This window comes from Electrophorus electricus, chromosome 1 (genome assembly GCF_041902795.1).
Source record: "Electrophorus electricus isolate QZ-2024a chromosome 1, ASM4190279v1, whole genome shotgun sequence".
NCBI lineage: Eukaryota > Metazoa > Chordata > Actinopteri > Gymnotiformes > Gymnotidae > Electrophorus > Electrophorus electricus.
In genome coordinates, this window is record NC_137497.1 from 33,677,667 (window position 1) to 33,705,236 (window position 27,570).

At 39.8% G+C, this 27,570-nt stretch overlaps 2 protein-coding genes across 5 annotated transcripts; both read right to left on the reverse strand.

Moving 5' to 3' along the window:
- Nucleotides 1–133: 133 nt before the first annotated feature.
- wdtc1 (WD and tetratricopeptide repeats 1) lies at nt 134–8,385 on the reverse strand. Of its 4 annotated transcripts, none has more exons than XM_027005290.3 (16): nt 8,250–8,385; nt 7,928–8,011; nt 7,620–7,666; nt 7,254–7,365; nt 6,536–6,723; nt 4,923–5,105; nt 4,735–4,829; nt 4,193–4,308; nt 3,808–3,883; nt 3,608–3,698; nt 3,341–3,514; nt 2,809–3,044; nt 2,515–2,683; nt 2,175–2,367; nt 1,730–1,906; nt 134–1,586 (listed from the first exon to the last, which is right to left on the reverse strand). In XM_027005290.3, exons 1-16 carry the CDS (start codon nt 8,313–8,315, stop codon nt 1,557–1,559), a joined length of 2,037 nt encoding a protein of 678 aa, XP_026861091.2. In that variant the 5' UTR covers nt 8,316–8,385; the 3' UTR covers nt 134–1,556. The 4 variants fall into 4 exon arrangements, with proteins under 4 accessions (XP_026861091.2, XP_026861094.2, XP_026861092.2 ...); XM_027005293.3 differs by having other exon boundaries at nt 134–1,589; XM_027005291.3 differs by having other exon boundaries at nt 134–1,906.
- Nucleotides 8,249–13,599, reverse strand: cndp1 (carnosine dipeptidase 1). Its single transcript, XM_027005365.3, has 13 exons — nt 13,481–13,599; nt 13,288–13,395; nt 12,953–13,096; nt 12,613–12,775; nt 12,275–12,363; nt 11,809–12,006; nt 11,525–11,609; nt 11,271–11,431; nt 10,932–11,096; nt 10,691–10,832; nt 10,345–10,492; nt 9,281–10,249; nt 8,249–8,385 (listed from the first exon to the last, which is right to left on the reverse strand). The coding sequence occupies exons 1-12, from the start codon at nt 13,481–13,483 to the stop codon at nt 10,177–10,179; spliced, it is 1,479 nt and encodes a 492-aa protein (XP_026861166.1). The 5' UTR covers nt 13,484–13,599; the 3' UTR covers nt 8,249–8,385; nt 9,281–10,176.
- Nucleotides 13,600–27,570: the final 13,971 nt, after the last annotated feature.

Below are 27,570 nucleotides of genomic sequence, written 5' to 3' on the forward strand. Positions count from 1 at the left end.
CCTTGAGAGGTCTGCCTACGGTGGGGCAGTGTGTGCGGGTATTCTGTGCTCGGTTTGCCAGTTTACCCATCTACAAAAACTCCTAAAGGCCTCTTCTTTACACTTTTTTGAGAAAAAAAGGTGAGAGGTCAAGCAGTTTTAATCATTTGTTTATTCTTGCAGCAAACTTAGTTACTGAATTCTCCAAAGAAAAATAAACAATGAGAACCTCACCCAAATAAATACATATGGCAGCCTAGTGTTAGAGAATTCAGTCATTCAGTTTAATGCTCCCCACCAAACTGATAAGTTTGAAGCCTAGCTGTAGCGAAGCAAAGTATGAGCTAGGGTCAGGGTTGAGAAGGCAGTGAAAACTGCTGCTTAACTTCCTCTCTTTGAAAACCACTGTAGAAAGACATATGCTGATGCAGGCCCCCATATCAAACATCTACAAAAACAAGCATTCAGAGGGGGCCCAAAACCCATGAGGAAGCTTAAAAGTGCTTATACCAGTGCCCCCAAATGCCACAAGAACCATAAGGTCAGTTTGTCTCTGGCTTTGAGGCATGAGAAGGTACAGCAATGCTGATAAGTCATAATTAGCTATTTTCTCCCCCAAATTTTTTAGCATTTGGCCAGAATAGCAGCATGGCCTAATCTTGTGCATTGCTAAAGCAATGTAGATAGCTGGGTTCATTTCAGTTCTTTTACGTTTGTGTGTCTAGAGAGCTGTATGGCAGCTGGTGGGGATTTTTCTGATGTCAGCATCCCCTTTTGTGTATTTATGTAGCTATTTCATCATGTCTATGTGAAAAAAAACAATAATCTGCATATACATCTTTGAACTCTGATAATGTATTGCAAAAATAAGAAACATACAAAACTCCTGATATTAACTTAGACAATCTGACAGGTGACATGAAACACTCATCACCAGAATCTCAAAAGCTCCCAGTTAACTTTCCACTTAACGAACATTTTAGAAACACAACACATCTTATTTTTTCTCTGGGATGGATTCAAAACCAAAATGCTGCAGTCTGGAGTTCAACAGGAGTTCTCTGAGTAGCACTCAAACCATTCTGCTGGCTCTTCCTCACTGCAGCTCTCGGCAGCAAAGCGCTTCTTGGCTTCGGAGCAGGAAGCAAACTGGAACATCAGTGTGCGATGCAGCTGAGGGCATACACAGGCAGGTGGCTGCCCACAGCAAGCCCTAAATCCGAAAGCAAACGAAGCGAGCGGCCCTGGAGGCAGCACTGCAGAGGTGCCGGCTTTGGGACCAAGCTGAGACCTGAGAGTAGGTCACATCAGGGACCGAGCAGAGTTCAACCCCCCACACCCCCAGCCACAACCCTGCCAAAGTGTTTCTGTCCAGGGTGAGGTTTAAGTGCTTTGACTTGACTGTAGCTTAATGAAGAGTGGATTTCATCACTGCCTGCAGCTGAAGGAGGATGCAGGAAGGTGGGGGTTGGGGTGGGGGTTGCTGCAGGCTCCTCCTCAGGGAGAGAACCCATCACCAGCCTGCTGTTCTCCATTCTTCTCCCAGGGGGGCGGCGTGCAGTGCAGAGCCATAATATTCACTCAGCGCTGTGCTCGATCAGAGGAGGCTACTGAAGAAACAAAATATCTATGGTGCGTTCCCCTCCTCACAAAAATACACACACACGCTCGCAAGCACGCACACACTGCTGGATGGCGTGAGGGGTGGGAGTGGAAGGTGGAGGGTGTCCTAGCTGGGGCGGCACTGCACCTGGCCCTCAGAGCTGTCCTCATCGTCGGAGGCGTCTGGACCACGGCTGTTCAGACCCGTAATGCGGTAGCCCATGTTCAACAGCATCACCTCCAGGGGGTCTGCATTCATGCGCCGCTGGTTGGCCTGGGCCGCCCCCTCCATATCCTCCACAACACGCCCATTCTCCTTCTCCGTCTGGGACACAAATGTACACAAAGCAAAACATCAAGCTCAGTCTGTACTGGGAGGATGGCTTCCTTTGCCTTAAAAGATACGCTGTGAGCATTTGTATTTACACTTAAATCATGATCTACATGATCTACAGCCCATTCTCACAGTTTAAGGAGTAATAGTTTAAGTTCAAGGGAGCCACAATGGTACAGGTATGAGAACTCTATATAACTTGCTTAAGCATGAGTTTCCTATGATCTCACTGTTGTGCAAACTATAATGTTCTGGTCACCTCTGGTCTGGGATTCCACAGCCGCACTACAGGGTCGATGCCACTTGTCGCCAGGAAACAGTAGCTGGGGTGAGGTTGTAGGCAGTTCACGATGGACTCATCTCCTTGTAGAATCCGCACCAGGTTGGTCGTCTCCTTCTCCCAGATGAAGAAAGAACCATCGTCTGAGCCACTGACGATGTACTGGCCTTTACTGCTTAGACAAAGCATAACACTACCTAAAATTCTAAAAACGTTTCTAATATCATAAAAAAAGGTAAGGGAAGAAAAAGACTTTAAAAGACTTGTTCTGAGTTATTCCAAAGGAATGTCCAACAGACAAATTAAAAGTCTTTCAGACCTTCCAAAGAAGTTAGCCTCTTTGATATCCGTGGTGGTGTTGCAGTGGCCACAGTAGCGATGCTTGTAGTCGAAGCTACGCTCTCTCAGAATGATCTCATCCTCAGGAATAGACTCCTTCCGGCTGAAATTATGGAAGCGGATCGAGCTGTTTCCTTTCTTGTCATCCGCTGGACAACAAAGCAACATACAGAAAACAAAAAAACGGGCAACCTCGAAGTTATTTTTTAATAGTCCAAAACCCTAATAACAAGAGGCCAAACACTTGTAAGAACAAAGTCTGCGAAAGTCTCACAGGAGTCTGTTTTAGAGAATAGGGCGGCTTTGATGTCCTTGTCGAGTGCATTGCAGGCGCTGCTGTGCGCCTGCTCAGGGAATTTGCCCTTGAAGTCGTCCAGGCACTCCAGAGCCTCGGCCACGTACTTCAGCTCAAAGAGGCAGCGTGCCAGGCGGAAGTGTGCCTTCAGGTGGCCCGGGTTCAATGCCAGTGCCTTCAGACAGTCCCGCAGAGCATCGTAATGGTCTCCATCCCTGCAGGACATCAAGAGGTCCAAGAACGGAGAGGAAAATCAGATTTGTAACACCAGGAAAGTAGGCGCTGGGTTTTCCTGGAGTGCGAAACTGATCAACAATGTCAAAATCAACAAAGTAAGGCAGTGCACCCTAAATCACCAATGCTTTAAATGCATTACCACATTCACAGGAGTACATTGAATATTATAGGATATGATGAATGGATAATTAAAAGCAGCACAGATTGCATGCTGGCTGGGCACTGCCACTGATTAAGCCATGATTAAGTGATGATCATATGATGGCACACGCACCACTTGCGCTTCATGTAGGCGGCAGCGCGGTTTCCGTACAGCATGGCGTTGTGGGTGGCTGCGTGGATGCCAAGGCTGTACAGCTGGATGGCCTGAGTCCACTGCTGCCGCGCAAACGCATCGTTAGCCTGCTGCTTGATCCGTTCCAGATGAGGAGGCAGCTCAGTCGAACTACTAACACACAGAGACAGACACAGAGTGTATGAGTGAACATAAAAGTTGTTCATTCACATGTCACCCATCATGCCTACTATGGTTATGGCATACCTCAAAGCTTTGCTGCTGGCTAGTTTGAGGCGACTGGCAGGAAGGTGAAGTCCATTAGACATGCCGTTGGTGGTTTTACCATTCTGCACCTCTGGAGCAAGCATGTTAAAGGAAATGCAAATTATGAAAAAAGGCCCACAATAGGACTCAAACATATTGCTGTTGAGGCTTGTTTTAAAGCAGGAGTGTCAACATCAAACCTGATGAAGAATGGCACTTCTTGGGCAACAAAAACGTGTATGGCCTTTGTTTAAACGTCAAATCAAACAAATACACCTGGAGAAGATAAAACAGAATGTCACTCTACAGTACACACAACACAAAATACACAGAAAGACAGATAAGAGGAAATGTCTTAAACAGGTCCCTCATTTACTGACCCCAATAAGATTAACATTATCATTTCTTTTCTATTCCAGTGCTTAATGTACTACTATTCATTGTTCGTTGACCAATGACAGGCCAGTTCATGAATCCATAGAGCAGGAACAGAACTAAATAGTAGACTGTCTGGATAAGGACCGAAGACATCTGCGGTAAGGTATTTTGTCCAACAGCAAATGGAGCAGAATTAATGTTGCCCACCTGCTCTCCACCCATGTTCACTAGCAGCTCCGTACCATCTGGGCTAAAGGTGACGTAGGTAGCCACCAGCACCCGCAACCGGTTATTGTAGTCTGGAAGCTTCACTGGTAGGTGACCTGCACAGGAAGAGATGAACTATGGTACTAGCCTGTGAATTCAATTGCATTTCATAACTAATTTTTTAAGTGACTGTCATGGAGGAAATGCATAACTTGAGAACAAAACATATTTTCTTTGCCAAGACGTGTTTCAGAACATGCACGTGTGGTAGCCCGGCATTTGGATGAGCTGCTCTTCTCTGTACGATCTACACCGATGTAAACAATTGCAAAATAGGGGTGCAGTATTTTATATTCAAGATCCACTGCTCAAGATGAAATCAAGACAGCCAGTCATCAGGACTGAAACAAGGCACATCATTCAGTTTTTCTGCCTTATTCTAGTATGCAATTCTGAGAAAATTAGATAAATGCGTCAATAGCTTGGTGATTGGTGCGTCACCTTATATTAGACAGCACTGTAAATGAGCCACAGCATATTACCTGCCACATAATACTGCCCTGCCCCATCTGGGATGGGCTTCTGTTTATCACAGAACGTGTGCACTCCCGCAGATGTGTTGTGACTCAGTGACTTCCTGGAAAATACACAGAGCTTGAGATCTGCCAAATTTTTGAAGGATATATTTTCGCACAAGGTAGTGCGGGGCGACTGCTGCACGAGAGGTCACCTGTGGTTGTGGATCATCCGGATGTCATAGAGCCGCACAAAGGGACCGTTGGCTCCCACTGCCAAATAGTTGTTGTCGCGTGGGTTCACCGCCAGACACTTGGCCTCGACCAACTGCCCGCAGTACTCGGTCAGATCGATGAGAACCTCGGAACGCTTGCTACTCTCCCTCAGGTCATACTGCCTGTGGAGGAAGCACAGGCTCTAAAATCCCCTCCAGCACCTCAGGTTTCTGCTTAGTCAGTGCTATGGAGCCAACGTAAATCATACAGGTCCACATAATCAGATAATCAAGTACTGGGGCACACCGTGGTTATGTATTAATATGAATGTTTTCATTGGCAGAGATGCCAGTTTTGCTGTTTCACTGGTCTTTGAGTAAATACTCATCAGGGTATTATGTGGGCACAGGAAAGAAAAGGCCTCAGTTGCTGTCCATCATGACTGTTTCTTCAATGGACTATTCCTTGCTTACCACCACCACATGATACACATTTACTGTTTTATCAAGTTTTAGTAGAAGGTGGTTTTGTTGCAAAGTTAAAACAAATGCGTAAATCAATCCTATCTTTTAAATTTAAAAATGTTGTTAACCAGTGTTGCAATCATCAGCCAAACCATGTAGATAGGCATAATCCGTTAATCTACTCTTCAGAGTCCTTTGACAAGCTTAATAGTGAGACCAAGTACACATTTACAGGGACTGAAATCAACACCACTGAAATCAACAACCACAGTTAGCTCCAGAAATTACACACTTTGCTAAGGTTGCCGCCAAGATTCCCAGCCATGCCACAGATATCTATAACAGTTAACAAGAGTATAACTGGTTGCGTGTGGGAGGGGTAACTTAATTCCTCCCTCAATGTCAATTCAGAATGATACCAGCTAATTTTGTGTTTCTCTTAGGTCAGCACTGGAAGATCTGTACACACCTCTAAGGTCTAAAAGATGCAGGGATTGCCTCCAATCCAAGATAGAAAATCATAGATGGTGGGAATCAACAGCAAAACAAGTTTACTGTTTAAAACAAAACAACAACATAATTTAAAAAAAAAACAACAACAACAACAAACCAGAGCTCTTAATCTGAGTGAGGTTTGTCTTCTCTATGAGCCATGAAAGCACGGAGACAGAAGCACGACACCTGCAGTCAGCAGTCACATGTACATATGTCTCTGCCAACGTGCATGCGAGTATGTGCACATGTGTTGGCTCATGCCTGGATGTGTGAGTGTGTGAGAGAGAGAGAGTGTGTCATCACAGCTCCCTGATGTGGAGCGCTGCCTAGTGCCAGCACAACAGCTGCAGCCGCTCAGACATAACATAGTGTTCAAGGGCAAACAGAGCTGCCCTCTGAAGATAAAGATGGATCTTTGAAAGATGGATGTGAATCTAAATTACAGAACAAACACCTAACAGAGCATGCTGAGGACAGTAGTAGCAGGATGACCCTGCATTCTCCATGAATTCTACAAGGAGAACAACTACATGAACTTAGTGTGTAAGGTTAATGCTAGATGAGTGGTGACATCTCTGTGATAGCACATGAAACCCTTGCTGCTGCTGCAAAGGGGGCAAGACAATGAGGCGTGGCCATTCCCATCAGTCTACCTGATGACCCCGTCCTCCGCAGCACTCCAAAAGGTGTTGGGCCACATGGGGGCAGTGGCAATGCGTTTGACCCGGTTGGTGTGGTCAGAGAACATGTGGATTGTCTCCTTGGCAGTCAGGTCATGGACATGCACTTTAGTGTCTGCAGCTCCGGTAACCAGTATCCGGTCTCCAGAGTGGGGCAGGAACTGTATAATGAAATGCAACAGAAAGATACTAGAGATTCCAGAGTTACAGGAATACAAATGATAACTACTCTTCTGGGAACAACTCAGAAGGTGTATGGAAGTGCCTTATGCAAACACATCCAAGTCTGGATTATGAACAATAAAGAAATTAACCCAAAATTATGTAAATCTGGAATATTTTTAATCTAAAAAGGTGATACCGCTCCAGCAATGTTCTTTGATTTCTGAGCACATTTTACACACCCAAGTTTAAAAAGGTGATTATAAGGCATAAACAAACAATGTTTGTGCACAGTGGCTAAAACTGGTTCTGCCTGACAGACAACATCCATTTCACAGTAGCACAGGTTTTCTATAGACAATGCCATCACAGACACAGTGCTCATTGATTTTCTTGTTGTAATCTGGACGTTACCTCACTATTGGATTACGGTTTGATATACTGCTCTTACCTGTTTGGCAACTGATGATCAACCCCTACACAATAAGACGCCTCATGGCGGAGCAGTGTGTTACAGATTTGGCTGTACCTTCACTGAGAAGATGTTAGCTGCATGTCCCGTGTGCATAGTTATGAGCTTCTTGTGTCTAAGGGGGTCCCACACAATGGCATGCTGGTCATCAGACCCAGAGGCCAGCAGGCTGGAATGAGCAGGAGTTAACGAAGAAAGACCCTCAAAAACAGTACATTTGGGTAAGGCAGGGGCTCAGTGTTTAACCAGAAAAATCAAATGCAGCAAGCATGCACTAGGGTAACAAAGTACACAGAATAGAAGTTTTCATTATTAAGGTTAGTGCTGCCACAAATAAGATATGTCTGTATTAGGATTCTGCTATGTTCCTAAACTTAACCCTAAACCAACAATTATGCTTTGCTTCTGCATTTCATTACTTACTCTCCTCTCTCGTTCCATTCCAGACAGTTAACACACCCAGAGTGGCCCTGACAAGATAAAAAGAGAAGCAATGTACAACACAATACATGGTAAAATAGCTTTTAACATTTGCCTAAAATACATAGCAAATCAAATCTTAAACTTAATTATTATTCATTACTACTGATGAATTAAATTAACTATAAATTACAAATAGAAAACTACAGTAATGGTGAAGAAATAGAGGAGGTCTTCTGACACTCTTATACAAACGCATATCCATACCCACATGCATATTGGCCTGGGACAAAAGAAAGAGGGTTCCTTACCTGGAGCTCAGCCTCTAGGCCGAGTCGTTTTATAAAGGGGTCAGTCACATGGAACTGTCTCTGGAAGGCCAGAGCTTTGTTTTCCTGCAGACAAACACCACAAACATCTACATTCAAATCATTCCTAAAGGCACCCCTGCTTGAAGTACATTACACTATCCACTGGGGAGTCCCATAGAAAATCCTGTGTCTCTCTGTCTGTCTGTCTCTGTGTGTGTGTGTGTGTGTGTGTGTCTCTGTGTGTGTGTGTGTGTGTGTGTGTGTGTGTGTGTGTGTGTGTGTATTCAAGGTTTGACATATTAATCAGGATATTGTGCCTCACCCGGATTTGCCTATGCAAAATATCCCCAGTAATATTCCTTAGAGACATGGCTTTAGAGTAAATCATTGAACATGGTCTCAAGGTGGATAATGCAGGGGTCAGAAGTCATCTGCCATCGGAATATTCCAAACCGTCACTGGAATAAACCATGATAACATAAAAAACACTTCGGTGAGCACAGAAACGTCTGCTGAAATGATATGAAATGAATTGAGTGCGTTCCGTTGCCTTACGAATCGCTATTACGTTAATGTAAAGCATTAAGCAGGTAACTAGACAGTTCGGTAGATAGTTTACATTTATATGGTAGACACTGATAAAGTGAGCTAAAATTTAAAAATAAAATCTAGTATTACCAAGACCTCACAAAGTTTTGTTCCCACTAGCCTAGCCTAGCCACAGTGTTAGCTAGCTAGCTAAAATAGCGTGTTCCAGTTTTTTTTGCTTGCTAGCTACCCAACTAGCTAACAAGTTCAACCAATCTTGACAGTCCGTTCATGACATGGACAGGCCACTGTTTTAACTGCATATCACATGAGAATTATAAGTGGCTTAAAATTAGCTAGCGAGTTATCTAGGTAGTAAAGACAATGTCATGAACTCAACGCTATACTGCGTAGAGCGAGATAGGTTAGCTAGATTATCTTGCTGGTGTTATCTAATATACACATCCTAGCTAGTTAGCTAGCTAATGTCAACTGCGTTATGTGGATAACCTAGTTCATATAGATGTGTCATTAATTCAAGCATTTGCTCAATAGTTCACTGCATTTTCTAATTACAAATTGTCAACTTATTTTAGTAAGTTACTGTCGTTATCTAGTTCATGTCGCTACGTTAGCTTAGCTAGCTGAGCAGTGATACTGCTAGTATCGACTTACCTGTAATATCGGCTCTGAAGTGCGTAGCTAGCTAGCTAGCTAAATTAGCTAGGGATAGTTAGCTAACTGTGAAACGACGTGGTAGGTTGTGCACGATATAAGTTATTAAATAATTTAGTTTTTTTAATGGCCGCTGCACAATGCACTCACATATCCTATTGTTGGTGATCAATCGATCAGAGTATTTTGAATCCACTTGCACATATTTAGGCTAACAACTGCTCTTCTGGTTTTCCTCTGACAGATAGGGTTGCCAGATACACTGAGCGCTATGACTCTTTAAAAACTACTGCGAGAAAAAAACAGTTATACACTATTTCTTTTCAGATATTTCTTTTCAATATGTCTAAATTCTGTTTACATTTTTGTATATTTTCTTAAAATGTAATTTATACCTGTAATCGAAACGTTTAGAAATAGCTTGTTTTTTTAATCTTATCTAAGATATTTGGCCAAAGCCCTCGGTAGATTAGATATAAGTCAAAAATACCTAGTGAGAGTGATAAAGTGAAATCTTGATGTTTACAGAACTTGAAGCATTAGCAGCTGAATACCACAAGTTTACCACAAGTAAACCAAGAACCTAGTCTTTAACTGTAAATGTATACGAAAATATAGAAGAATCTGGCAACATTCATCATTAAAACATTCTTCCGGCCTTGGAATTACAGAATAAGTGTCACCTCTTTTAAATTTAAGATTGCCCAACAAATGAGACTAAACTAAAATAAAATAAAATAAAAAATTATATGGGTTTTAAGGTAGAGGCATTATATATATATATATTAGTTTTATGTAACTCATGGTGAAGCTCTGAATCTTTACCAAACTTCATTCAAAATGAATTGCACAGACATGCACAGTATTGATCTTCAGGTTAATATTTTTTATCACCTATAACCAGTTACAAAGCAAGGTATATGTAAATTAAAAGTTTAAAAATCATTAATGTATAAATCATTGAGGATCAAACTAATCTTAAAAGTTCTGAGACTGGCAACAGTCAGTGCTACAGAGAGCAAGCCACGTAGCTTCATCGCTCATGATCAGTCCTTCTTAATCTGAGCCACTTCATGCAAGTAAGCAATGAACAGCTTGGTTCCCTCAATGTAGTTGTACCTGTGAAAGAGTCAACACATAAAACCATAAAAACTCACGATTCACAGACAATGCAAAGCAATTTGACAGGTCAACTATTCCAAAGGTCTGTTTACCTGCTCATCTTCTCATTCTGGGAGTGAAGGCCATCGTCAAAGCCTCCAATGGGCAGCATGATAATGCTCTTATCCATCACATCCTGGAAGGTCCTGGCAATTGGAATTGTACCTCCTTCGCGGATCAGGTCAGGCTCTGTGTTAAACACTGCATTAAAACAGAAGTTAGCATTCCTGATCCAATGTCATTGCAACTCATTTTATCACATAATAATTGCCAATATGCTCCAGGCAAATTTAATACAGAAATGTAAGTGTTAGTTGAACTTTAATATTAACAGATGAAGTTTTTATTTAAGAGATCTGAAAGATCATGTGTGTGAATGTTTATTTTTATGAAGATAACCTCTTTGGACTGCTGCCTTTCCAGCCTGATACAAAGGGTGTTTGGGGTCAGCTAACCATGGCTTAGCCCCAATAATCATTGTCACCTTTAGTTTATTGGGGCTTTTACGCTTTGCAAACTCAGATTGTAGGTGGTCTGTCACCTGCAACAGAGGGGCTCGAGTTCACTTATACTGACACCTAAGGATTAGAATGGCATTCAGTATCAGTTTTGCTTGAGGAATGACTCTCCTCATACACACCTGTTTCTCGACCACTGCAGGGTCCATGTCTGGTACCTGGCGGATTGAGAACTTAGCAGTGACCTTGGCTGGGATGACCGTTTTCGTGCCTGGGGCAGAGAAGGCACCCACTATTCCATGGATAGACACAGTGGGGTAACGCCACCGATGAGCAAGAAGCTCAACCTTCATGGGGACAATAGATGGAAAGTGTCAGCCTTCATCTTCACAGTAATGCCACACATAAACAATTACCATTCCAGCAAGTTTATTTGGTTATTCTGCTTTCACTGCATTTATAGAGATATAAGCAATGGTGATACATGCTAGTTTAATGCACCTGTAGGTTTTTGTTCTTACTTTGTTTTCATACATGAGCTGATCAACACCAATCTTGGCCTTGTAGCTGTCCATGTCAAAGTCAATTTTTTGATACAACTTCCATTCGTCATCGGAGAAGGGGGCCACTGCATCTCTGATGCCGGGGATCAGGATGCTTCCATTGGAACTGATCATTGTGTCTGTGAGTAAGAGTTCACTAACCTACATTAGATCCATGACACTCTTAAATTTTTAAAATCACACCTTAATAGTGAGAGAAATTTAAAATGCACCTAAAATTCCAATCAGATCTGTCATAGGCTCCTTCACTGTGCCTCCGTGTACCCCAGAATGTAAATCCTGCTTGGGTCCTTCCACCTGGAAACCCAACACAGACCTTTTACAAACAGGTGGTCTTGGTAAAAAAAAACAAAACAATGTTACATGGGTCTGATCCAACACTGCACAGAATACAGAGCAAGACTTACCAACAGTACAAAGGGATGTAGAAATATGTTATAAAAAACCTTTTTTTCAATTGAATAGTTTGTAAAAATAGTGGGTTTCACTTGTGCACCTCAGCAAAGAAGTAGCAGTTGCCTCTGGTTCCGTAGGTGAGAGCAGGCCTTGTGCTCAGCCAGCCACAGTCAGAAATGATGATGTAATCAACGTTGGAGAAGAATGTGTCTCTCTGGGCCTCGATCATGGCAGCCAGACCATTCGAGCCAGTCTCCTCCATCCCCTCGATAATGAACTTCACGTTCACGGGCAAGTCCTAAGGACAGCAGGAGAGACAACAGCCTTAGTCAGCGGGACCAGACATGCACAGCTTCCTTTGATAGGTCAGTCTTTGAATCCAACCTGAAACTTAGTCAGACTTATGGCAAACCTGCCTGTAAATGTGGAGTTATTGGCTTGCCTGCATTATGCTCAATGATGTACTATTGGTTGTCGCACAGATGCACTGTAAGTCCTGATTATATCCTTGTAAGGTGTACTGTATATACTTTCATAATAATGTATGGTATGTCCTAAGTTCCTACTATTTCAAGAGCTTGGTAAGCCTCCACTGCATGGATCCACGCCAGTACCGGAGCTTTGTTATCTGACGTCCCTCTGCCATACAAGTTTCCTGTGAAGAAAAATATATAAAATAAACAAAATACAGGTCTGGTGCTGTACTAGATCATAAAGCTCAGAATGAACTAATAATCTCAAGCGGGTCCATTTGATTAGGGAAAATTCTAAACCGAAAATAGAGGTTGTGCATGGTTCTGAATGAAACAGTTGTCTTCATTTGCAATGAGACACAGTAACTTGGGAAACTTATGAGCATGACACATCATTCAGGACAACCCATAACAGTGGACAATGACATGACCATAAATGTCAGTTAAGTTGTAGGGTTCTGTGGACCATCCATCCTCTTTTCGGGCTGGCTGGACGTCTGCATGGCCATACACACACACCGTGGCTTTCCTCGCATTAGAACCGAACTCTGCCGTTACCACTTTGGGCAAAGCTATCGTGCCTCCCTCTGGCAGCTGAGTGAGTGAAGACAAAATTAAAGGCAACAGAGAGCAGAGCAAGTTGAAAATTTGATTCAAACTGTTTGTTTTTATTCAAGATAGCAAGAACACACACACAGCGTCTGATAATCAATATAAGTAAAGGAGGTCATCAAGTATTGGAGGTGTTTAGTGTGATGGGGTTGGTCCCACCTTCTGCATGCCAATATCCACCATTTCCACCTTGCCCCCGAGGACACGCAGTTTCTCTGCTACCAGCTCCATCATGCGCTGAACCTCTGACCTCTTAGTGATGTCGCTTGAGTCACTCTCCACGGCAACCCACTCTCGCAGCGCCTTAAATGTCAAAAGCAAACTTAATTACAGACATAATGTCCAACTTTGTGGCAACAAAGAAGGCAACGATAAAAACAAATGAATTAATAAATAGAATGCTGGAATAATTGACATGCGAATCAATTAAAAAATATATATATATAATTGTTTCAAACACCATTTGGAATATGAAATGAAAGCTCTGATAGTACCTGTACATACTCTTCTTTATGTGTGTCCACATATTTTTTCAACTCATCAAATTCGAATGAATGAACTCCAGCCCCTAAAAGGAGTAACACTACGGCAACGTTGTTTATCTGCAGACACAAAAATGTCAGATAATTAAATGAAGAAAAATAAAATTTTCTTCCTTCAGTTGATCAAAACTGCTTTATGACTTACCATATTCAGCAGCCTTGGTTTGGTACAGCAGTGGGGTAGGACTCCTAGAGTTTCCCAGGGTGTCTTTATAGCATCACGCCTCCTTGAGGCAATTTCACAAAAGCCTCAGCTTATGGGGCCAACCAGTTTAGCTGACAAATCCAAAAAGTTACATGCTGTGTTTGGACATAGGGGCCATAGATCGGGGTTAGCCACATTCCAGACTTTAAACGCACACACACTCTCAGAGGCTTTCATAAAATCTATGGAAAAATAGCAGTCACAGTGTGTCCAGTGAAAGGCTGAATTTTTTTCCATTTCAAAAATTAAGTGGGGGGGGGGGGGGGGGGGTTCAAGATCAATGGAAAAATAGCAGCAACAGTGTGCCAGTTTTTCTATTTCAAAAATTAGCTATTTTGGGTGGGGGGCCCAGTGAAAGGTTCAACATTTTTCCATTTAATAAATTAACTATTTTGTGTGGGGGTTCAAGATCAATAGAAAAATAGCAGCAACAGTGTGCCCAGTGAAAGGTTAAAACATTTTGGGTGGGGTGAGAGGGTTCAAGTCCAAATTCCCTGCCCAGCTCTGCCAGTTTTGCCAGGACTTAACCTTTTACTCTTGCCTCAGCAGGAAACCCTATTATAGCTTGAACTACAGCTCAAACTAAAAACAAAGTTAATGTTAGTATTAACACATGCTCAACATAGTTGGGTAGTAACAGAATACCTATTACATCATTACACAATAAGGATACAAAAAGGTATTCTGTTCCTGTTACAGAAAAATATAGTACTTAGATTTAAATATTGTGATTACTAGCAGGATTACATCGGAATTTAACAAGAATCACTCAGTAATCAATTACTCTGTTTTTTCTTCTCTTCTTTCTTCTAATGAATGATTCCCATGTCTTATTGCACTACATCATCTGTGTTTAGGGTTTTTACCATGGGTGCATTTTAGGGCTTTTACTTCATTCCCTTGCAGTTTGTGACTGGAATCAGATGTACATTTTTGAGATCATTCAGATGTTACCTATACCTTTTGTAGTGAAGATAGACTACAAATTATTCCCCTGATTAAACTTTGACCTGTCATAAGGGGGCTCTCTCCAATCCCCAGGCCTTGGACAAGACGCTGGACCCGCTAGTGCTTTGAGGTTGAGCAACAAAGCCATAAACAGCTATCTATCACTATTTATTTTGCATTATTCACCCAGATTACTTGTTGCTTACCTCATGCATATTGTAAACAAATTTTTACTTACTCCTTGTTGTGTTTACCAGAATGGTCTGGCAACCGACCATAAAAACCTCGAGTACCTCCAGACAGCTAAAAGGTTAATCTCCAAGCAGGCTTGATGGTCTCTCTTTTTCTCCTGGTTTGTTTTCCAGATCACCTTTAGACTGAGGAGAGGAACATGAGTCTTTAATGCCCCCCCCCAAAAAAAAAAAAAAAGACATACAATAATGACTGAGTACAATTGAGGGTTAAGGGCCTTGCTCAGGGGCCCAACAATGGCAACTTGGTGGTGCTTGAACTGGCAACCTTCTGATTATTAGTCAAGTACCTTAACCACTGAGCTACCACTGCCCTGTGTGAGTTGTAAGAACTGGCATTTCCTAGTTTCCCCTTACACTGTGTCACAAAGTCTGGCTCTTGTTCCCCTGATGTTGCTTTTAGACTCCAAGTATGCTTGCATCATGAATATAATTTGATTAATAAGTTTGCTATGTTGGTTTTGTTTGGTCGATAAGTAGATTACCCAGTTGGTCAATCCCAGAGGCTGGTTAAAACAGTTTCCTTTCTCTTTTGTTTTTTTTTTAAAAAAAAAATCCTAATTAGCTACCCCTTCCACCACAAATTATTTGCGTTAAATTTCATTTGGTTAACTGTTAGAATGGTTATTCTAGTCAACTTAATACTTCTACTAACAGAATTTTAGTCAATGATTGTTGTGCATGTTTTTCCTACCTATGCTTACTCAGTAAACATCACTTGGTTATTATGTCTAATGTTTAGGAGGCAAGATATAATTACGTATTGAATTGGTGACATTCATCGAATTGGTGAGTTCAGACTGAACTATTAATCTTTTGTTTTTGCTCTCAATCAGTTCATCTACATCTCAACTACAGGACTTCATGAATTCATCTAAGTATCTTCTCATATTAGCTCAGTCTTTAATCTCATATATCCACAAATCAAGCATCTGAAATATGTCTCTCAATGCCTGTCCACATATCCTACAGACCTCCTCGACGCCATCATCATAGACGTCGCAATCTCAGCAACCTCACTTTCGCACAATGTTCACCACCATCACAGATCATGGTGGCAGGAGGGATCTGGAATTACCAATCTGCTGTCCAGAAGGCTGACTTCCTCTCAGCACTAGCATCCCTCCACTCCCTACACTTCCTGGCTCTAACAGAAACATGGATCACCCCTGAGAACCCGGTGACTCCGGCTGCCCTGTCCTCTGCCTTTTCATTTACCCATTCTCTGAGGCATCTTGCCAGGGGTGGTGGCACAGGTTTACTATTGTCTCAAGAGTGACATTTCACTCCACTTTCCTTCTCTACTCTTTCCATCTCCTCTTTTGAATTTCATGCCATTACAGTGTCTTTCCCCACCAAACTTCATATCATTGTCATCTACCGCCCTCCTGGTTCCCTAGATAATTTCATTGATAAGCTTGACACCCTTCTGAGTCAATTCCCCATTGAAGGAAATCCACTCATTCTCCTTGGAGACTTCAAGCTTCCATCGGACAAGCTGCATTCCTCCTGCATCCTTCCGCTGTTGACAGCATTCAACCTCACCTTCAACCACTCTCCTCCGAATCACAAAGCGGGCAATGTTCTAGACCTGCTCTTCACCTGCACTACTACAACATTGGACATCATAGTCACCCCCCTCCACCTCTCGGACCATCACTTTTTATCCTTCTCTCTCTCCCTTCCTTCTCTTTCCATCCAGTCCTGCCCAACGTGTTCCTCCTCTTCTCCGTCACAATCTTCAATCCATAACTCCCTCTTCCCTTACTTCTACTATTTTATCCACCCTTCCTCACCCTCTTTGGATACAGTTACTAATTCTTTCATTTACACTCTCCTCATCAATGAGTCTTCTGTGCCCTCTCTGCTCTAGACCTGCTAAGTCCTCGCCACCTGCCCCCTGGCTAACAGACACACTTCACTGCCACAAGAGAGAACTAAGGACTGCAGAGAGGCAGTGGAGGAAATCTCACCTAAATTCAGACTTCAGCTCATACCAGTCTCTCCTTTCCAAGTTCTCACTGGAAGTAACATCCTCAAAGTCATCCTACTACAGAGAAAAATTCGAATCATCAGCATCTGATCCACGTAAGCGCTTCACAATTTTTTCTTCTGTCCTGAATCATCCCCCTCCCCGTATCCACTCAACAAAAACCTACATTTCTGTCAGTAGTTTGTACTGATACTAATTTGTTTGTACTGGGTTGCTTAATCAAAAATACAGGTCAATAAAAAGAATGGGGAAAGCCAACTGTGATTAACGAATTAAGATGGGCATGTCCTAAAAGATAAGAAATTAAACAAAAGAATAAAATGAGACTCAAGTCTGCAATTGACTTCATTTCAATAAATAAATGCATGCATACATACATCAGTTTATTTTCACATAAACTATACTTGTTCTTACACACTCAGGCACAAACTTATCTAAAAACTATCGACACCATTTTTATCAGGTACACCCCATGGGAAGGGACGTACTTGTTCGGGGTTCATGTTTTTTAATATCATTTGTTTTAACGATAGGGAGACATTCTAAAGGCATTCTAAGGAGGTTCACAGCGAGCAAATTTAAAACAAAATAAAACAACCATACATTTCTTGACCCTTGACTACCCACCCAGTCGGTCTGAGCTGGATGAACCCATCGAAGCCTAAGGCCTGCATCCCCACTCTTACGAATTGGCACTGGTAGGATTAGGCTACTGTAATCTCTATGCATCAGAATTGGATTAGGTAACTCATTGTGGTTTGTGAGTGGTATTACTAATTTCAGGTAGATGAGAAATAATTATTTTGTCAAACTTGCGAATTTTATTATTTGAGACTGAATTAACAGTTATTAATCAGATAATAATGAAGATTTCTCTGCTAATCAGGGTGGTGCCCCTATTAATCTTATCAGTTTTGATTGACAAATTATCGAGGTGTTCATAATGCTACACTTAACGCTGCTTACTTTCATTACACACAACCCAAACTGAGTGCCAAGCTTTTTTAAATCATAAACATGGGATTTGTTTCATGTAGACGTGAGGATTGTTTATCATGAACACAGGATTTTTAAATATAACGAGTATTGGGATTGGTCATTCTGTAGGAAAGGGCCATCTCCTAAATTTTGGATGGCAGGAGAAGGGACATGTTTATTATATGATTATATGGTTTTACACATCTGAGTTGATCATAAATCTGTACAGAAAATATACAGGGGCTTTGGGATTCTCTGTGTGTGAAATTCTCCCTAGATATGGACTCTGAAACTAAGCTAGCTGACCCCAGTGTCTTCTGTGAAAATAGCTCTCAACAAACCATGACACAGGAGTTGTGACAATTTTGTACACCAAATATGACACCTCCATGGTGACAAAAAGGTTGTGATGTAAAAAAGCATTTGTGTGTATGGAGGATGTATGACATGTACATGGGTGGTGTGGACCGGGCACTGCAGTGTGAAATATTAACACATTGGCATTAGTGAATGCCTACATTATTTAGCAGGAGAGTGGCAATAACTTGGATGCAGCAGATATCAAGAAGAGAGTAGTACAGGGTCTTCTAGAGAGAGAGAGAGGGGACCAGAAAAGTGCAGATGCCTCCAGTGTACATGGATGTTTGTCTGATGGAACAACATTGACAGAATTTCCAGAAGACAAAGCTGCACAGTGCCTCTACCACACTAATACCTGCCCAGTCAAACCTGTCCAGTGCCTCTACTACACCAAGACCTGCCCAGATAAACCTGCCCTGTGTCCCTACTAAACCAAGATGGTTTATTTTGGATGGCAGTATTTTTCAGTCAATTTGAATGTCTGTTGACGATAATGACTAACACCACACTCATAATATTTATCAGATTATTATTTCAACATTGACTGCTTTGAGAATTCTTTCCCTATAGTTTGCTTTACTGACCCACATTCTGTTCTGCCTCCAATCTCCTTGGAGAAGTGAAGTGAAGAATTTGAGCTGATCTTGTTTTTTATTTAATGTACTACATATTCATAAATTATTTATTTTTACAACAGTTAATAATATTTTTTTAGATATAAATCTGTACAAGTTGTTACAAATCTATACAAAAGATTTGGTGTTTATTGTTCACTTTTGCAAACCTATTCAAATTGAAATTAATTAAACCTTTATTAATTATTGAAGGGTAATTCTTTCCAGTCCTTTACAAAGGAACACAAAAGCACTTAAAAATAAATATTAATTTTCTCATCTGTTTAAGAGTAGTACATATGCAGATGGTAAAACCATGGTTTTCTTAGATGATGTCTCAATTATAAATGTCATTTTCATAATTGTAATGTTGATGCCATATTGGCTGGCACAGCAGCAGATACATGTACTGAACATTTAGCATCTAATGGGTTACAAAGTAATCCAAAAGTAATGAAAAGTAATCAGATTATGTTGCATTAATATAGTAATCCTATGAATTAGGCTACAATGGCATTTCTAACAGGTTATCAGTAATCTGTCATGAAATGCATTTTTAAAATAAGTTCCTCAGTCCTGAAGAAATCTTCAAGCAGCAGTTGGCACTTAAGTGTTCGTGTGGGGGGTGGTATTCCTGGTCTTTAATTCCCTTTTTTATGACAGCATCCTCATTCGTGTCTGGTGCAAAACAAGGTCAATGAAGATTAATTCTGTATTTATCTCCACTATACAAAAAGTTCTATATGATGATTTTTTATTAAAAATCCTCACTTTTACTGATATTTGAAAATACCTATGAAAATAAATATGAATCTTTAGCATGTATAATTAGAATAATAAATGAGGTACCTGTAATATATATACTTTATAAATTACAATCAGTAGAGTGATCTTTCTTAGCCGTTGGTGGCAAGTAGAGGAAGAACAAAAGTAAAATAATCAGGCTCTCATTTTTAAAAGAAGCACCACATACATTTCAGTGAAACAGACCTTGAAAAATCCTTCACACCGCACCTGTTAGAGATGAATGCAACCTAGGCAACATACGATACATCGGAACAATGTGTAGTTAAAAAGTAGTTTAAAAAAAACACCACTAGGCGGTGTTCTTTGGAAACCTTTTATCTGAGTAAATTAGCTGTGATTATGGAAAGAATGATGGAAAAGTATTTATATTTAAGTGCTCCTGTGCAAACATAGTTGTTGTTAATGTTTACACTGTTTGCACAAATATTTTGCACAAGAGGACATGCTCCATGACAGACCTTCAACAAAAATTCATATAAAAATATATTGCCAATATAAGTGTTGTATTCCTAGGTAAACAACACATTCTGCATTTAAACAAAGTATCAAACTATCATTTCTATCAGTTGAACCTGATGGAATATTGCAAGGGATCCTTTTGTAGTTTCAGCTTTTACATCAAAATCCCCTTAGTGTAGCTCTATTTCAAATAGCCTTTGCAAAAATTTTTTGTGAGCACTAGGGCCAAGCTCAAAGTAAGGTCTGATCTAACTGGAAGATGAATCTCTTAATTTAAGTGGGTTAACATTGAACATGATCAAAAATGTAGTCTTATATCATGTAAAGCTTTTAGCATTTAAAGTATAAAGCTGATTACTGATTAGAACTGAATTGCTGAATTAAGTAGTGGACCTTTTAATTCCCAGCAGAAGGCGTAAAGAGAGCTGTGCAGGCCCTGGTTACCTTGAAAAAAGTCTCTAGTAATCATTTTAATACAATGTGCTACAGCTTTGGGATTAACCCTTTAGATTCCATGTGAGAGGTCATGCTACATGCTATATCCATGTGAGATGTCATGATACATGCTACATGGAACATTTAGGTCATGATACAATTTTGTTTTCTGTATTCATCAGCTGTTTTTCTACTTTTATGTACATATACTATATGTGCAAAAATACTGGGACAACCAAACATTACACCTACAGGAGCTTTTATGATAACCCATTCTAAATCAATATGCATTAATATGGAATTGGCACCTTCTTTGCAGCTATTACAGCTTCCATTCTTCTAGGAAGGCTTTCTACAAGATTTTGGACTGTGCGTGTATGATTTTTTTCTCATTCATGCAAAAGAGCATTTGTGAGGTCAGACATTGATATTGGATGAGAGGGCCTGGCTTGCAATCTCCATTCTAGTTCATCCCAAATGTGTTTGATGGGGTTGAGGTCAGGGCTCTATGTGGACCAGTCAAGATCTTCCACACCAAACTCACCCAGCCATGCCTTTATGGACCTTGCATTATGCACTGGGGCATAGTCATGTTGAAAATATTTTTTCCAACTGCAGCCAGCCTCATCAAAAATAATCTGGGTGCCCCACTGATATAAACTCATTGCACTCTGACTATATTGCACATCTTTTGTCAGTTAAATTGTACATTTTTTTATGCGCTCCTATGATCTCTTCAAACTCTGAAAATTCTGATTGCCACGCACCAATGTGGAAATAATGCTTGGCCAATAAACAAATTCTGATTATGCTTTTGAATAAAAAATAACTTTCCCGAAACTGTTCCCACAAAGTTGGAAGCATGCAATTGTCCAAAATGTTTTTGTGTGCTGAAGCATTAAGGTTTCCCTTCACTGGAACTAAAGGCTGAGGCCAACCCCTGAGAAACAACCCCATCCCTCCTTCACCTTTACAGTTGGCACAATGCAGTCAGGCAGGTAATGTGCTTCTGGCATTTGCCAAATCCAGACTCATCCATCACACTGCCAGATAGAGAACCATGATTCATCTGCAGAACATGTGTCCGCTGCTCCAGAGTCTAGTGGCAGCATACTTTGTACCACTCCTTCTGACGACTAGCATTGTGCTTGGTGATGTCACGCTTTCATGCAGCTGTTCAGCCATGGAAACCTATGACATGAAGCTGCCGGCACACAGTTTTCGTGCTAATGTTAGTGCCAGAGGAGGTTTAGAACTCTGCAGTTATTGAATTAGCAGAGAGTTGGTGACTATCCATCTCAGCATTCGGTGACCCCGCACTGTAACCTTATGTGGTCTAACACTTTGTGGCTGAATTGTTGAATTTTCAGTACTACCACTCTCAGTTGATCGTGAAATATCTAGAAGGGGAGACATTTCACAAACTGATTTAGTGCAGTAGTGGCATCTTTTTACAGTGCCACGCTCAAATTCAATGAGCTCTTTAGAATGACCCATTCTTTCACAAATTATTGTAAAGGCAGGCTGCATGGCTAGGTGCTTGATTTTATACACCTGTGGCAATGGAACTGAATGAAACACCCAAATTCAATGATTAAGAGGTGTGTTGCAATGGTGTTGTACATATAGTATAGATAGTATATACCTAGGTAGTGTACCATCAGTATAGCCTACTAGAAGCAAGCTGGCAACCAGCAGGCCTAAATCCCAGGATTGACTGGGCACCGCTGATTGGTGTCTGGGCTATCAAGTAGAGGCTTGTTAGTACCAGGATCCTAGATATGACTGGTCTGCTGCTGTATGCTTGGCATCCAACCCTCATTGCCCTAAGCAGTGCTGCTCTGCTTGGCAGTACTATGAAACTCCATTTTGGGTACACTTAATCCTAAAATGTCATGCTTATCATATATGATACACATATTTGGGAGGTCTCTACTTTGCCATCTAATGAAATCAGATACCAAGGAAGGTGTTGCTGTCTCTTTGGATGCTTGTACAGTATTTTACCCACTATATGCTACAAGTGTTAACAATCTGCTCATTATTATAATGTAAAATGGTGGGTGTCATAAACAAAACACAAAAATGTATTAAAATCAGTTAGCTAAACTGGTGCAATAGGAGGTCAGATGTAAGTATGTGTTGTGTGCAATAATTCAATATTTTATCTTTTTTATGTTACTGTTTATGTTTTGTGTATGCTATAGTGTGTTTTATAGTGTATAGTGTAAAGTATTTTATAGTAATCTAATGCGGAAAATATTTTTATCAAATGTGATATTTTATTATAAGCAATAAAATGGGAATTGATCATTTTGTTGTATTTCTTTACATGTTGGTATTTTTAACAACTGATTTTTTAAATGACAAAGCACACTTCTGAAATTCACTGAAATCATTCATTGACTGTAATGCTTATTATGATGATGTTCCACAGCTTTTTTCTAACCTGACACCTGACCTTGCATGTATTTCCTTTTTTAGAAGTATTTTTATTACACTTTTAGAGTCTGATTTCCCAACAAAACCAAACAAACAATAACAACAGTCAAGCTCAAGTACATGAACAACTTATCCTAGCAGCACATTACAAGCACCTGCACAAAAGAGAGACACCACACTCAGATGCAGTTGGATCTTAGAAGGCAGTCAGTGTTCCTGAGAGAGATGACTTCAACCACTCTCTGGCCAGATATCTTAATGTGGTGTGCAGTAGAGAAAAGGCTCCTCATCATAGAACTTACCATGCCCTGGGAAGAGTACATGGCAGGCAGCAGACCATGAAAGGGAAAGGCTTTGTCAGGAAGCCAGGTGTTCAACTGCTCCCCAGTGCTGGCATGAACATGCAGAAAGCCATGAAGAAGCTGGCACAGAAGGCAAAGAAAGACAGTTGCTGGATGTGGAAGTAGAGGAAGAACAATGTTTACAGGTCAGTACCCACCGCCGTAAATCTTTAATTGATATGATCATGAATATGGTGATATATTGAGCTAAATTTTTAAAAAGCTCATTCAGGAAGTGTTAAAATGTTAACTTTATATATATATATATATATATATATATATATATATATATATATATATATATATATATATATATAGTTTTCAGTTAAAGATCCAACAAAATGACAAATTGCTATTGTAAAATGAAACCTTTGGTAAGTTTAATTATTTCAATGGAGGTAATTCACTCATGGATTAATGGGACCTTTGGAAATGGCAAAGGAGGTATCATGATAGCCCAACTTGCAATGGAGAGCTCTAGATCACAGATATGGCCACATTAGGGTGAATGATGGAAAAAAAAAAAGTCATCCAACTTTGGAGCAAATTCTGTACTTTCTTTTTTAATGTAGTCATAAAATCTCCCAGGATTCTTCCTGTAAATCTCACTGGTGGCTGGAGTTGCTTCTCTTTGTCCCTTCTGCCTAGTGCCAATACTACAAACTACAAACATCCTCTCTCAACTTATGGCACAGTGTGAGCAGTTGTTCGCTATGTTTGCTGAAATTACACTTTGCTCTATAAATATGGCCAACTTGTAACCTAATAATAAGCTTTAGCTTGGACTAATAATTGACTATTAACAGCAGTGAATGATGGGATGTGTAGATAAAGTCTACTGATGTGGCCTTACAGTATGAAATCAGAAGGTTCTGGGAATAAAACAGAAAAGCAACATTGGTGGTGTTTTATTCTTTATATTTAGAGATAATGTGGGAAATTCCCCAGTCCCCAGTTCCTCAGCTAAGGAAACAATATAGCCATGTTCTTAGATCTCACCACTTTAATGTACGTTATGTAAGAAGACATCTAAATCTAACCCAGATAGCTCATTCCCTGTATATGATACATCTTCAAAGTGGCCCTAGCTGTCATACAGAGGTGAGAATCTTGTGATCTTGTGATTTTGATTTGCTAATTAGTTTAAGCACCCGATACAGAATCTGGCATGACATTTACTTTTTTCAACCTGTGCATTTTTTATAAGGAAAGGGAGCTCCCCATCTGCAGTCTGATCTATATGAAAACAAGGAGGAGGACAGGAACTTGACACGACAAGTAGCACGCACTTCTCCAACATCATCAAGGAGGTGGTCTAAAAATACATGTTTTAATTTCAAGTAAAGCATGATATACAATGCTTCATATGCATAAAATAATGATGGAAACTACAGAAAGGTGCTGTTTAAAAGGTTATATGACACAAGCACTCCATGCCAACTGACTGTTTATTCTAAAAAAAGTGTAAGCTGTCATAAAAACTGATAAGTTGATATAACAACTGTGTTAAGTGACCAATTTTTGGTGACATTGGGATGTGTCGTGACACTTTGTGGGATGTAATGACATAACAACGGACTTTACAGCTCAGACTTTGGTATGTCAGTTTAATATAATACAGAAGATATGACATACCTTGTCGACAAAAGTGAGTACTTCAAAAAGAAGCTTTGTGATATTTCCTGTATTAATGTTGTAGTAATGACATAAAAAACTGCTGTGTAACAGATATTTTAGTGACATTTCTCTTACCCGATAATGACAGATTACAATGTGCCTTTTTGGCCCTTATATGAGTTTCATCTTGCTGTTTATAAGACTTATATGCAATGGCATGACACTGCAATCAGGTTAATGTATATTTTTTTCTAGCCCTTATGTGAGTTTTGGTCTTAGGATTCTTCTATAGGATTCTTATAAATGATTATACAGTGCTATGACACTGTAATGACAGTTATGTATCTACTGATTAAGTAAATGAGTTCCATTTGGCTGTTTATATGATTTTTATGAATCCTTATGAAATGCCATGACACTACTGACAGAGTTATGTAGCTATATTTTTTCAAGCCCTTAAGTGAGTTGACTGAGCTGGCTATACATTTTATACTGTAACAATAATAAAACACAACATAAACTTACTGATACATGGCAAATGTGTTTAATATACTTAAAGTGTTTTATTAACACTTTAACACATTTCATCACAGGAAAGAACCTCTCCCAGTTTGCCAGTGATGAAGTCTGTAGTCCTTAAATAGGATTTCTTGAAGATGTGTGTAAAAGACATTGCATGAATTTTTGTTTTGAGACACCTGGAATGAGAAACAAAACACAAAAAATAGATTACTATATTAAGCACTCAATTACAAAAGTTACCAACTACTTTAAGTTATGGCTACAAAGAATGGTCGGTTTGACTAGGCAGAGTGAGTTAGCTGAATAGATATGGTTGGTATTGGTGAGCATTGGCAATTAAATATTACATATAATTTTAAATATAATTAAATATAATTTTTAGCTTGAGTTGTGCATTATTTTGTCAGTACCTGACCTACTGATTTCTCTTTTTTTTTTCTCATTTTCTCTTCTGACTGTTGATATATGTTAGAGCTAGCAGCTCCCACCATAATGCTGGAGCATTGGGTCCTTTTAAGTGCCCTGGCACATGATGCTGAAACTCTACTCATGTGCTCTTAATATCACCAGTTGAACTTTAGCAGGTTGACTAAAGACTGCATTAAAAAACTAATAAGTAATTATTCATCCTGTCTGGTTATTCATTCATTTTCATTGAAAAATAATTTTCATACTGAAAAATCTCAATCTGCAAAATTTAATATATTCAAAATATACACTTTAAGTGACATGAGAGAAGTAATATGATGTTTTATCTTCTGTTCAGTTGTTTTAATCTACAGTTTCTCCTGTATTAAAGATGAGAGGATATTTGGATATACTGTCTCAAAAACAGTAAATCATTTTAATTGGTATACACTTACTTTGTGTGTTTTATGTATGTCAGAGATTATTTGTAAGATTTCAACATCATATTGGGGTTGGGGTGTGGTTTAAGGTTAGGGTAAGGCATAGAATTAGAATGTTCAAGAAAGATTAATAGTTTACTAATTGTTTGTCGACTATTTGTATTTACTTTGTTAGACATGCTGTTAGATATTTTCCGTAAACTCTCTGTGGGAGGACTATCCAAATAAGGTGTTACCCTTCTGTGGGAAAACTGAACAGAATAGAATATAGTAATATATTATGTCACACCATGTGTTTGCATCCTGATGTCTACACTATACAAAAGTTTGGCTTTACACCTTTCAATTTACAACCAAATTTAGACGCAAAGGGGCGTCTTTTCAACAACTTGAAAGAGACAGCTTTTCAGCTTTCACTTTTCAACCGAATTTAGATGTAGACATCTTTTCTAGACATCTTTTCAATAACCTGAAAAAGACAGCATTTTACCTGTCAGCTGTCAACCAAATCTTAGCATTGTTAAGTTATCTTTTCAATGCGTTTTTGCTGGATGGGTCTGCTCTTTTCAGTTTATTGCTTTTATTGACATTTTCTCTAATTCTCTTTAAAGATAAGAGGAAATTTGGGTGTATAGTCACAAAACAAAACTTTCTGTGAACTGAGTTTCTCAATGACTCATCAGAATCACCTCAAAAACCAGTTGCCCAAACAAATGAAAGAAAATGCCATTAATGATATCATTAATGTCTAAGATGCCCTTTATGTAATACATGATTGGACACCAGATTAAACATGTTCTGATAAGGAACTTTAATATTTCTAGATGAGAAAATGAGCTTTGTAAAACATAGGTGTATAAGTCTTGTGTCACACAGACTGCTCTGCTGAAGTCACTGAACTTATTTTGAGTTAACATGAGTTTCATGCCTGAGTTTGATAATGATATGATTGACAGCACAGTACTGATCTTTAGCTGTTAAAAAGTTTTAAAGGTATCAAGAAAGCCATAAAATTCATTCATTAGGAATCCACTTTAAAAACATTATGACAGACCCAATGCTATTCTCTTGATATACAAATTTTCAAAAAAAAATTCAGTTTAATTATGATCCTTTCCACATACTATATAAATGTATTTATATTAAGATGACTGGTAAAATAGGTAGAAATATCCCAGTAAACCTAAATCCTAAAGATTATTCATTTTTCTGCATTACAGACAGAGCACACTTTATTTCATACCAATTACCAAAGTAGAGCTGTTATAAAAGAGGTCTGAAGTACAACATACAGTGTGTTTTTTGAAGCATGGAAAAAAATCTGCCAGAGCATCTCAGTTAACAGCCAAGGTTATGTAAGTGCAAGTGTTATTTAAGAGGATTAACTAGCCTCTAGTAACCCATGGCCTTCAACC